At 43.8% G+C, this 12,495-nt stretch overlaps 1 protein-coding gene across 2 annotated transcripts in view; it reads right to left on the reverse strand.

Annotated features, from left to right (window-relative positions):
• The window catches only part of ATP6V0A2 (ATPase H+ transporting V0 subunit a2), a 43,300-nt gene that overhangs the window by 7,471 nt on the left and 23,334 nt on the right, over window positions 1-12,495 (reverse strand). The window contains exons 9-17 of one of the 2 annotated variants that reach the window (XM_012097690.4): window positions 12,274-12,486; window positions 9,611-9,761; window positions 9,076-9,212; window positions 8,400-8,587; window positions 8,206-8,296; window positions 6,866-6,984; window positions 5,885-6,095; window positions 5,078-5,197; window positions 3,197-3,316 (exon numbers count right to left, since the gene is read on the reverse strand). In XM_012097690.4, the coding sequence (XP_011953080.2) occupies window positions 3,197-3,316; window positions 5,078-5,197; window positions 5,885-6,095; window positions 6,866-6,984; window positions 8,206-8,296; window positions 8,400-8,587; window positions 9,076-9,212; window positions 9,611-9,761; window positions 12,274-12,486 (1,350 nt within the window). Of the gene's footprint in view, window positions 1-3,196; window positions 3,317-5,077; window positions 5,198-5,884; window positions 6,096-6,865; window positions 6,985-8,205; window positions 8,297-8,399; window positions 8,588-9,075; window positions 9,213-9,610; window positions 9,762-12,273; window positions 12,487-12,495 lie in introns of those variants that run through there. The other variant, XM_060401095.1, reaches the window with a different exon arrangement.

The raw sequence follows: 12,495 nt of genomic DNA on the forward strand, positions 1-12,495 counted from the left end.
TTGATATTTCTCCCGGCAATCTCGATTCCAGCTTGTGCTTCTTCCAGCCCAGCATTTCTCATGAGGTACTCAGCATATAAGTTAAATAAGCAGGGTGACAATATACAGCCTTGACTTACTCCTTTTCCTATTTGGAACCAGTCTGTTGTTCCATGTCCAGTTCTAACTGTTGCTTCCTGATCTGCTTATAGGTTTCTCGAGAGGCAGGTCAGGTGGTCTGTATTCCCATCTCTTTCAGAATTTTCCACACTGTATTGTGATCCACACAGTCAAAGGCTTTGGCATAGTCAGTAAAGCAGAAATAGATGTTTTTCTGGAACTCTCTTGCTTTTTCCATGATCCAGCGGATGTTGGCAATTTGATCTCTGGTTCCTCTGCCTTTTCTAAAACCAGCTTGAACATCTGGAAGTTCACAGTTCACGTATTACTGAAGCCTGGCTTGGAGAATTTTGAGCATTACTTTACTAGCGTGTGAGATGAGTGCAATTGTATGGTAGTTTGAGCATTCTTTGGCATTGCCCTTCTTTTGGATTGGAATGAAAACTGACCTTTTCCAGTCCTATGGCCACTGCTGAGTTTTCCAAATTTGCTGGCATATTGAGTGCAGCACTTTCACAGCATCATCTTTCAAGATTTGAAATAGCTCAACTGGAATTCCATCACCTCCACTAGTTTTGTCCATAGTGATGCTTTCTAAGGCCCACTTGACTTCACATTCCAGGATGTCTGGCTCTAGGTGAGTGATCACACCATCATGATTATCTGGGTCGTGAAGATCTTTTTTGTACAGTTCTTCTGTGTATTCTTGCCACCTCTTCTTAATATCTTCTGCTTCTGTTAGGTCCATACCAGTTCTGTCCTTTATCGAGCCCATCTTTCCATGAAATGTTCCCTTGGTATCTCTAATTTTCTTGAAGAGATCTCTAGTCTTCCCCATTCTGTTGTTTTCCTCTATTTCTTTGCATTGATCGCTGAGGAAGGCTTTCTTCTCTCTCCTTGCTATTCTTTGGAACTCTGCATTCAGATGCTTATATCTTTCCTTTTCTCCTTTGCTTTTTGCTTCTCTTCTTTTCACAGCTATTTGTAAGGCCTCCCCAGACAGCCATTTTGCTTTTTTGCATTTCTTTTCCATGGGGATGGTCTTGATTTCTGTCTCCTGTACAATGTCACAAACCTCCGTCCATAGTTCATCAGGCACTCTATCTATCAGATCTAGTCCCTTAGATCTATTTCTCACTTCCACTGTATAATCATAAGGGATTTGATTTAGGTCATACCTGAATGGTCTAGTGGTTTTCCCTACATTCTTCAGTTTAAGTCTGAATTTGGCAATAAGGAGTTCATGATCTGAGCCACAGTCAGCTCCCAGTCTTGTTTTTGTTGACTGTATAGAGCTTCTCCATCTTTGGCTGCAAAGAATATAATCAATCTGATTTCAGTGTCGACCATCTGGTGATGTCCATGTGTAGAGTCTTCTCTTGTGTTGTTGGAAGAGGGTGTTTGGATCCATAGCCAGTCATTATTAGCTAAATGTGTCCCCTCCAACAGTCATACGTTGAAGCCCTAATCCCCAATATGAGTATGTGTGGAGACGGGGCCTTCAAGGAGGTGATGTGTTAAATAAGGTCTAAGGTTGGGGCCTGATCCAGTAGGACCGACCTCTTTATAAGAAGAGACAACAGAGATGCACGCACAGCAATAAGGCCACATGGGGACACAGCCACAGAGAGAAGCCCCAGAAGAAACTGACCCTGCCAACACCGTGCCCTTGGATATCTGGCCTCCAAAACCGTGAGAAATAAATTTCTTCAGTTCAAGCCCCCAAGTGTGTGGCTGTGGTAGCCTGTGTAGACAGCTACAGCAGTCACTGGTTTCGGGATGATGAGTGACGCCAGCCAGGCCAATCACAGCACTTCCTTAGGATTCTTCTTCACGGCTTTTCTCTGATTGAAAGACTGAAGAAAATGAGCCCAGTGCTCGCTGTGGCTACAGTTCCAACATCGTGGGGCCAACTGGCTTCAGAATGTGAAGCAAACTTGCAAAGAAAACCCAAGCTAGACTTGCTGGGATTGGAATCCAGAGCCCCACCAGCCTGAGGCCCATTCTCCCCTTGTCCTGACCTGAGCCAGCAGAATCCCCCTGAAGCCAGTGTGAACAGGGTCTCTTTCTTACAATTATGGAGAAGTTCTCATGGAGATGAGAATCTTCTGAAAGCAATGTTCACAGCACCTTAAGTCATTTAATATCACAACTTGTGATGTTAATGCTATAAATCCCATTGTAAGACTGAGAACCACAAAATGTTAACCCCAAATCCTTATGATGACAATTCTATGAAGAGAATAGTATTTGGAAAGCTTTGAGGAATGGTTGTTTTGCTTTGAATTTTGATGTTTAAGATGATTACTATCAATGAATAGAAACAGAGTCACGGATAGAGAAAATAAATGTATGGTTACCAAGGGACAGTGGGGGAAAGGATAAACTGGAATATTGGGATTGACATATTCACATTACTATATACAAAACAGACAACTAATAAGGACCTCCTGTATACCGCAGGGAACTCTACTCAGTACTCTGTGATGACCTATATGGGAAAAGAATCTAAATGGATACATATAAAGAAAGCTGAGCACCAAAGAATTAATGCTGTTGAACTGTGGTGTTTGAGAAGACTCTTGAGTCCTTGGACTGCAAGGAGATCAAACCAGTCCATCCTAAAGGAAATCAGTCCCAAATATTCATTGGAAGGACTGATTCTGAAGCTGAAGCTCCAATACTTTGGCCACCTGATGCAAAGAGCTGACTCATCGGAAAAGACCCTGATACTAGGAGAGCTTGAAGGCAGGAGGAGAAGGGGACAACAGAGGACGAGAGGTTGGATGGCATCACTGATTCGATGGACACGAGTTTGAACAACTCTGGGAGTTGGTGATGGACAGGGAAGCTTGGCGTCCTGCAGTCCATGAGGTCGCAGAGAGTCAGACAAAACCGAGCAACTGAACTGAACTGGTATGTGTATGTATAACTGATGCACTTTGCTGTATACCTGAAATTAGCACAGATGGTAAGTCAACTAGACTCCAGTAAAAATTAATTTTAAAAAAAAGGTGATTCTTATCACTCTTGTTGTGACGATCATCTCTGTGCAAGTCTGGCTCCTCACATCAACAACAGTAACTGAAAAGGTTACCTCTTCACACATCACTTCTCTACATCCATCTTCCATTTGGTTGTTCCCCTCTTCTATGTCTTGGCCTCCCAGCAAAGAAACTTCTTCCTCGCTATCTTTCCTTACAAGTGTGTAGCCACTCTAAAAACAACCCAAAGAAAGCAGAGTCAGTGCCTTTAAAATCACAAGGTTGTGACAACATCAAAGTTAGAACCCCTTCAACTCTGTAAAAGACTCAGCTCTTCAGGAACAAAAAGCCCTTTAAAAGAAAATGAGCATATTATACCCAATAGGATGGCTGTTGTTAAAAAAACAGAGACTACGTAAGTGCTGATTGGGGTGTGGAAGAACTCCTGTGCATTGCTGATGGGAATGTAAAATGGTGTAGCCACTGTGGAACAGGTCAGTGGCTCCCCAAAACACTAAACAAAGAACCATCATTTCTAGTATATACCCAGAAGAACTAAAAGCTAAAGACTCCAATGGATATTTTTATACCCACATTCAGAGCAGCATTGTTCACAGCAGCTAAAAGGTGAAAACAACCTAAGTGCCCATTCGTGGATGAACTGAGAAGCAAAATGCAGTCTATCCACACAATGGAATATTATTCAGCCTTAAAAAGGAAGGAAGGGTCCTCCGTAGTGGTCTGGTGGTTAAGACTCCATCTTCCAATGCAAGGGGTACAGGTTCAATCCCTGGTCAGGGAACAAAGATCCCACATACTATGGAGTGCAGTCAAAAAGTCGGGGGGGAAAAAAAGGAAGGAAATTCTTTCTCTTCCTTTTTTATTTTTGGCACCACATAGTTTGTGGGATCTCAGTTCCTCATCTAGGGATTGTACCCAGGCAAGTCTCAGCAGTGAGCACAGAGTCCCAACTGGTGGACCGCCAGGGAATTCCCAGGAAGGAAATTCAGACACAGGTTACAACATGGATCAATCTTGAGGACATTATGCTAAAACAGAAGGAGAATATTACCTGATTCCACTTGTATGAGATACCTAAAGCAGTCAAATTCATACACACACAAAGTAGAAGGGTAGTTGCCAAGGGCTGGGATGAGAGGAAATGGGGAATTCGTGTTAATGGATATGAAGTCTCAGTTTAGATGGAAGTTTAGACGGAAGAGTTCTGGAGACAGGTGGGAGGCTGTATGCACAGTGCGAAATACTTAATGCCAGTGTGTACTTTAGGTGTACACTGAACTGTGCACCTAAAACCGGTGAGGATGGAAAATTTACATCATGTGTATTTTGCCACAATACTTCCCCCACCCCAGCACCAGAATTTTTAAAAAAAAGAAATACAGACAAACAAGAAAACAGTCTGAAAAGAAACTGAACAAATGGTTAACACTGTTTGTAACTGTATAGGAAAACTTCAAGGCACTATTTTCTGTATTTCCCACATTTCCTTTAATTATGTTACTTAAATTAAAAAAGCACTTTAAAAAATGAAGAGGCAAGAATAAGGAAGAAAAACACTGTAGTTATGACCAGCATCACTGAAAGATTTCAGTGCAAGCTCCTGTTAGGTTTGGGGTTCATGAAAGGGGGACCAGTTTCCCATGCCCAGATGTGCAGGTTCCTGGCACCATGCCTCTGCAGAACAGCCAACCCCAGAGTGCTCAGTGAGGGAAGCTTTAGCTTTTAAATCAAAGCCTGGACCCCATGGAAGGTGTTCTGTTTTTTTTCCAAATCTATTTATTTATTTCTTTGGCTGCACTGCACAGCAAGCAGGACCTTAGTTCCCCGATGGGATTGAACCAATGCCCGCCGCAGAGGAAGCGTGGAGTCTTAGCCACTGGCATTCCTGGAAGGTGTTTTCCTTACAAAACTTTCCACAGCTAAAAACAGACTTTGCTCACCATCAACAAACATGCATCCGAACTCACACTTACCCTGCTGACCCCAAAACAATTGCGCCCCCTGTGCAGCCACAGCAGGAAGAGTGGTTTTCCCAAGAAAAGCACGGGGACTGACAACACTGTGATGACCAGCAGCAGCCTCTGGATATGCTCCTGTTGGTGCAGACGGGGAGGAAGCCGGTTGAAATGCAAAGACGTACCAACAGTGTCATTGGTACGCTGAAACTAGTGACAATCAAGCAGAATGTCTTTAGCAAGGAACGTAAAGTAAACGCAAGCTAAATTATATTTGTCAGAGGGTCTTCACCTTTTGTTTCTTAAACTCATAGCTGATATGGGTGGCATCACACAAACGTGCATCTACACAGAAAAGTCATTTCTGGAGAGGACCATGTGCCACGGTCCAACTGCCAGTACTCTGAAAGCCTGGCTGAGTCAGAGACTGACTTTAAAGAAACCGGAGGGGCTTCCCCTGGTGGCTCAGTGGTATTATTTAAATATAAATAAATAAATAAAATTATTTAAAAAGAAAAAAACTGGAAAAAACAAAAAGAAAACAAAAAACTGGAAAGACAGATGGATGAGCAGTACTCGGGAACCCTCCAATAACACATTCTTTCCCCACCACTTCTGACAGCTAAGGAGTGACCAGAGCCCTGGAGATAGCACTCATGGCAGAATGACACCCCCGTGATAACAGAGAGAAACAGAAAGCCGCTCAGTGCCTGGGAGGCTGTGGGAAGCACCTTTAACCACTCTACTGATCGAAACAAAAAGGCTCTCGTGAGGACTTCCCTTGAGTTCCTAAGAATGGGGGAAGAAAAAAAAAAGATTGTTTACCTGCCCTGGGTAAAGACCACCTGTGTCACTAGCCAGGAATAAAAACATGCTAATAAATTCAATCAGAATGCTAGGAGCAGTTCTGGAGGTTTCGGCTGAATAAACCAGCCACTTATAGATGATCATAAATATAAGGTATCCAAAGATGCAGAGCATGAAGAGCAGTTCTGGTATGGAAACCAGACAAATATTGAACTTCTTCCTGAAATGCCTAGGGCAAAAAACAGAATTGATTAACCCATGAACAAATGTTTTAACATTTACTTATTTGGCTGCACCGGGTCTTAGTGGCAGCACGCAGCTGGACTAAGATAAAAAGTAAAGAGGAAATTAATCTTAAATTCTCTGTGACAAAGCCTATCTCAGAATCACATCATGTGTTATGATCCAGATATAATCACAAAAAGATGTGAGGACAGGAGAGAAGACTAGTCTTTCCCTTTCAGATTCAATTAGAAGAAAAAAGACATCATCTCTTACTTCTAATATACCAGCTGTAAGAAACAAACCAAAAGTTTTTGATTTATAAAATAAAAAAGAATAGGACAAAAATCACCTCTGGAAATAAATGTGAATGAACATGCTGCATGTCTCCCTCACTTGAACATAAACTCCATGAGGGTGAAAACTTTTTTCTGATCTCTCTGTTCAACCCCTAACAGTGCCAGGCACATTCTATATGCTCAACAAATATTTGCTGAATCAAATGAAAGTGAAAGTGAAGTCGCTCAGTCGTGTCCGACTCTTTGCAACCCCATGGACTGTAGCCACCAGGCTCCTCTGTCCATGGGATTTCCCAGGCAAAAGTACTGGAGTGGAGTGCCATTAAAGAAGCTGCCAAAAAACGGATCATCAAAACAGGATCATATGAATACAACATACCCCTATACTGGCTGCCTTTAAGATCTAGGCAGTCTATCATCAAGCAAAGGTTAAGAAATTGATTTATAAATACTGGTTTTTAAAAAAATCTGTACTTACAAGTGGTTAAATATTCCCAGAATGACTCCAAAAGTCATGTGAGTAATCCCTAAAATCACAGACATCTTCATTTTGAAAGAGTTTAGAAAAGTGAGACGATTGGTGGCCAAGTTCCAAATCTAAAGACAAAACAAAACACCAAAAAAGAAAACTTTAACTCCCTTCAACTGCCTTAGGATAAAAGTGCTATTCCTTAGGGAAAACCCTGGTCAAGCCTTTTCAAGTTTCCTATCGTATTAAGACTCGAGGCAACACTATTCAATTATGTAAATTATGTTTAGAGACAAGAATGAACAATTAGGAGAGAGGTTCCCTTGGAGAGCTCAGATAAAGGGATGATAGACTCCTGTCAGTGAGTTCTTTTCACTACTGTATCACCTCCCTCCAAACCAATTCTGACGCAGCTTTGTTTACTTGGCTGCGCCCAGTCTTAGCTGCAGCATGCAGGATCTTTACTTGCGGCATGTGAACTCTTAGCTGTGGCATGTAAGATCTAGTTCCCTGGTCAGGGATCGAACCCAGGTTCCCTGCATCAGGATGGCAGAGTCTGAGACACTGGACCACCAAGGAAGTCCCTTGAGGTAGTTTCTAAGCTCTTCTCTTAAGGCTGAGATTCCTCGAGAAGAACCCCGAGTCTAGAGAGACGCTGCCTGGGCCTCACAAGCAGCCGCCTGCCGAGCCCCACGGCGGGGCGGGTAGGGTGGGGACAGCCCCAGCCCCAGAGCCAATGCCTCTTTCCTTCTCCCCACACTTTTCCCCTTTCAAACCACCACCTCAATAAGCACCATGATAAGCATAAGCTCCCTTTCCCATTCTAAAATTCCACACTATTTCTTTCTAAAGCAAAAGATAAAAAAACAATGTGCCCAAAGAAACGGAAGCAGCAGCACACGTTCCACGGCACTTTCCATGGCACTTTCCACTAGAATCAAGGGGTCAGGGAGTAGGACAGACTGTAACCCCAGCTCTCTGTGGACCTGCACTCAGGCACTGATCCTGGCTTCTCAAACGGACTGTCAGCTTCATCTGCACACCAGCCTAACTCGGAATACACGGTGAGCCTCTGTCATCCAGACAGAAACCCCCTCCGAGAACCAACCAACCACCTGAACTGTGCTGAACAGTCTGTGAAACCTCTGTGACAGTTAAAGCTAGGTGATCCTGGGAATTCCTGGTGGTCCAATGATTAGGGCCCTGAGGTATCCCTGGTCAGGGAACTAAGGCCCTTACTCCTAAGGGAGTAAGCCACACGGAGTGGTCAAAACTAACAACATTTTTCATTGAAAAATAAGGTGGTACTAGCGAGAAACTTGAGGTATTAAGGGGAGGAGTATACTCACGGGATCAATGCCAAAAGGGTAAGGGCCTCGGAACACTCCGGGAACACTGGGATCCAACTGCAACACGCCGTGGCGCCTGACGACGCTGTCACTGTAACACAAAAGAAGGGTGAGGGCCTCCTGTGATGGGGGAGGGAGCCTCGGAGTGACACCCTCCACCTTAGACACCATCTGGCAGCCGGGCAGACACTCACTTCCAAAGCACCATCTTCCTCTGCTCCTCTGGGCTGTGACTGGAGCTGTACATGGCAGACACGTTCCACCTGGAGCCGAAGAGGTTGACTGACTTGGAAAAGCAGTCGTTGTAGATGAGGCCCGTGTACACTGAGAACAGCCCCATCAGCAGGAGGATATAGCGACCATTGAAGAACATCCGCATGATCTGTGGGGAGCGAAGTGTGGTCAGTGAGACAGGACCACGGGGAACAGGAGCGGAAGTGATCGAGTTAGTCTGGGCACATTCTTAACCGCTCCTCTCCAGACTGCTCACAATCAAGCTCATGGGGACGTTCCCGGCAGTCAAGTGGCTAAGACTTTGCACTCCCAGTGCAGGGGACCCGGGTGTGATCCCTGGTCAGGGAACTAGATCCCACATGCTGCAACTAAGAGTTTGCATGCTGCAACTAAGATCCAGCACAGCCAAATAAACGAAACACTTAAAAAATACATATATATATAAATAAAAATCAAGTTCATGGCACGGAACTTGCCATCACACAAGAATGAAGACCCACCCCACCTAGGTCTCGGGTTTCGGTTATCGCCAAAAATGAAACATTTTTAAATGTCTCTTTTTCTAGTCAAACAGAAGGTAATCACTACTAATGCTACCTCACAGGAGATAATGAGCTGGAGGGTTTATGTTTTTACCTCTTGTGACTGATTTAGTCTGGGATGATTTTCATTTAACACCAACAGGAGGGCAAATAAGAACATCACAAAACCATGTCCAAAGTCTCCAAACATCACGGCAAATAAAAAGGGGAAAGTGATGATGGTGAAGAGAGCTGCAGGAAAAGCAAGAGATTTCTGACTGGCAGCAGAGGCAGAAATTTCTAGTTAATGCAAACACGACCGCATATAATGATCTTGACTTTCTCCCAAATTCTCAAGAGAGAATTGACAGGTTAAAAAGAACACTTTAGGGACTTCCCTGGTGGTCCAGTGATTAAGACTGCATGCTTCCAATGCAGGGGCATGGGTTTAATCCCGGGCTGGGGGAAGTATGATTCCACATGCCCCCAGGCACATTCAAAAATAAAATAAACAGCTTATACTAATTAACAAAACAGTTACTAGTGAGCCTATCTTTCCAAATATCTATTACATTCTCACAGGGGAAAAAAAGCAGCAGTGATGTACAGAATGCATAAAATATAAAGACTAGCAAATACAGGCTTCCAACCTGGGTTCACCTCTTGGTAGCTCCCGACCCCGTAGGCATCCACGATGTTCTGAAACCCCTCGGTGAATTTGTTGGTACGGATCAGAGTTGGGGGAGTTTCTTTTGTTGGGATTGTGTTCATGAATGAGGGGATCGTACCACCGCTCTCTCTCTTTCACATGAAAAGAAGCAAAAAAGAAAACATTACCACCCAAGAGCTCTTTCAACAAATCTTGGTGGCCTGCTATGACAAGGCCCTGTGCAGGGCCACATGGGGAAGTGCTGATCACCACCCCCCAGGAGGTTCAAGTACAGCAGGAGTGACAGGAGGAACTGAGGGAGGCTCCTGGGGTGGGCAGGTGGGGTACGCCTGGGGGTTGCGGTCTTACAGAAGGAAGAATCTAGCAAGGCTGAGTGGTGGGAAGTGGGCAGTGATGAGTAAAACAAAAAAAACCAAAATGTTGCCATACTGACATTCTGATTTATCCTTCCCTATATTTCATTTTTATTAGGTAATACTGTAGCTGTCTCTAAATTTCTCTTGAACATTTTTAGGAGATAAACCACTAAATTCCAGTTTTATATTGGCAACCCTGGGGCTACTTACATACACATGTATGCACTAGAGTACCAGTCATGTCTCTCAAAACTGATGCTACCTCAATAAATGAGAGTCATCTATACCTTTAAATAAATACAACAGATGCCCCATACTCCAGAATAACTATTTTTATGCCATCATTAATTTGATGTTTTTGTACCATCACAGAATTATGTGAAGAAACAAAGTGATTAATCAAAAGCTCATAAGAAAACATGTTTCTTTGCTGAAGTATGTAAACCTGTTATTTTCAGTAAAGAACTAAGTTTTAAGATAGAAAAACCTCTTGTATAGCAGAAACTAACACAACATTGTAAAACACCTATACCCCAGTTAAAAAAAAACTCACACAGGAACACGGGAGACAGAGCCCATAGTCCTAAAGTGAGAATAACCTATTATTCAAAGTTCAGAGGACGAAGGCAATGGCACCCACTCCAGTATTCTTGCCTGGAGAATCCCAGGGATGGGGGAGCCTGGTGGGCTGCTGTCTATGGGGTTGCAGAGTCGGACACGACTGAAGTGACTTAGCAGCAGCAGCAAAGTTCAGAGACCACAGGAACTGAGATTAATGGGTTCAACCAAGTTGAACAAATGGAAGTATATTTAACCAAAAACTTCCGCATGACCGAAGCAAACAAACAGAAAGAAACACCGTAAGACAAGTGACAGAATTGGGGGAGAGTATTTGTTCTTGTATCACAGACAACAAGCTAAGGAAATTAGTAAGAAAAGGACCAACCCCCAAGTGGAAAATGGGCAAAGCATGTGAACAGAGAGCTCACCCGAAGGTGAAAATTCAAAGGCCCTTAAACATCCAAAAAGACATTCAGGACTTCCCTGGTGGTCCAGTGGTTAAGAGTCTACCTGCCAGTGTAGGGGACCTGGGTTTGATCCCTGGTCTGGGAAGATACCACATGCCTAGGGGCAACTAAGCCCATGCCCTGCAACTAGAGACGCACACCGCAACTAGAGTAGCCCCCACTCGCCCCAGAGCAGCAACAAACATCCAGCACAGCCAAAACTAAAACAGATTTTTCTTTTTTTTAATGAAAGAAAGATATTCACCCTCACTCAAAATAGAGGGAAATGCAACAATTGGTTGCATTCATCTAGCAAGTATCTGGCAAAACTGATCCAGCAATTCCATCCTGGGAATCTACCCAGTTATCTGGCAAATCTGTGTGTGTCTGAATTGTCAAAGGTCAAGTGTTAGTCTCTGTGCTGGTGGTATTCGCAAAGCTGGAAACCACCTAAATGACCGGGACTAGTTCCATAAACCATGTAACAACAATTCCATCCGGATATTAAATAGCTATAAAACAGGGAAGTTTTCTTAAAAGAAAAGAAAGTATAAATAGCACATAATTTATTGTGAAGAAAGGGAATTCTCCCCTTTTATATATTCCTATTTGATCTATGATTAAGAAACTCAAAGACATAATAAAACTAAAACAAGGGTTGTCTTGAGCAGGGGAACTGAACAAAACTGAGGCTTTGGGTACAAGGAAGTCCCTTCACTGGTTCTTTAATAATATTTTTTTGACTTGTAAAACATGTCACTGAACTACTTACTCAAACGAGCAAATTACAAATGCCACTGCAAGTGCTATATTTAGACAGATAACCAATAAGGACCTCCTGTACAGCACAGGGAACTCTGCTCAATGTGATGTGGCAACCTGGATGGGAGGGGGGTTGGGGGAGAGTGGATACCTGTATAGGCATGGCTGAGTCCCTTTGCTGTCCACCTGAAACTATCACAACATTGTTAATCGGTTATATTCCAACATAAAATGAAAGGTTTGTTTTAAAAGCCTGTGCAGATCACTTTGCCATATACAGGAAAACACTGTAAAGCAACTAAACTTCAATTAAGGAAAAAAGAATGCACGTGCACAGAGCTTCCAGTGAGTGACTGCAATTTCAGTTCAAAAGCATCCACATGGTGTCCTCTCCTGTCTATCTCATCGCCCTGAGCTTGATGAGACACACTCCAACCTTGGGCAGGAAAGGGCCAGCCGGGAGAGGAGGGGAGGGGAGGGGAGGGAAGAGAGGGGAGGGGAGGGGAGAGCCACCTCACCGAGCCCTCCTCCAGTGCCCTTCGCAGCTCGTGCAAATCAGCCTCAGGACACCAGACCTCAGCGATGAGGCACTTGTTGGTCACGTCGAAGCTGCACATGTTCAGCATGTGGTAAATGGCTTTCATCTTCTTCACCTGGATCACGCGGCTGTAGACCGACTCGGCGGCTTTACACAGCACTTGCCTTAAATAGTCCTCGGTTTTGTGAAGCACCTGGGTGAA

The sequence above is a fragment of the Ovis aries genome, chromosome 17 (genome assembly GCF_016772045.2).
Source record: "Ovis aries strain OAR_USU_Benz2616 breed Rambouillet chromosome 17, ARS-UI_Ramb_v3.0, whole genome shotgun sequence".
In the NCBI taxonomy this organism is placed as follows: Eukaryota; Metazoa; Chordata; class Mammalia; order Artiodactyla; family Bovidae; genus Ovis; species Ovis aries.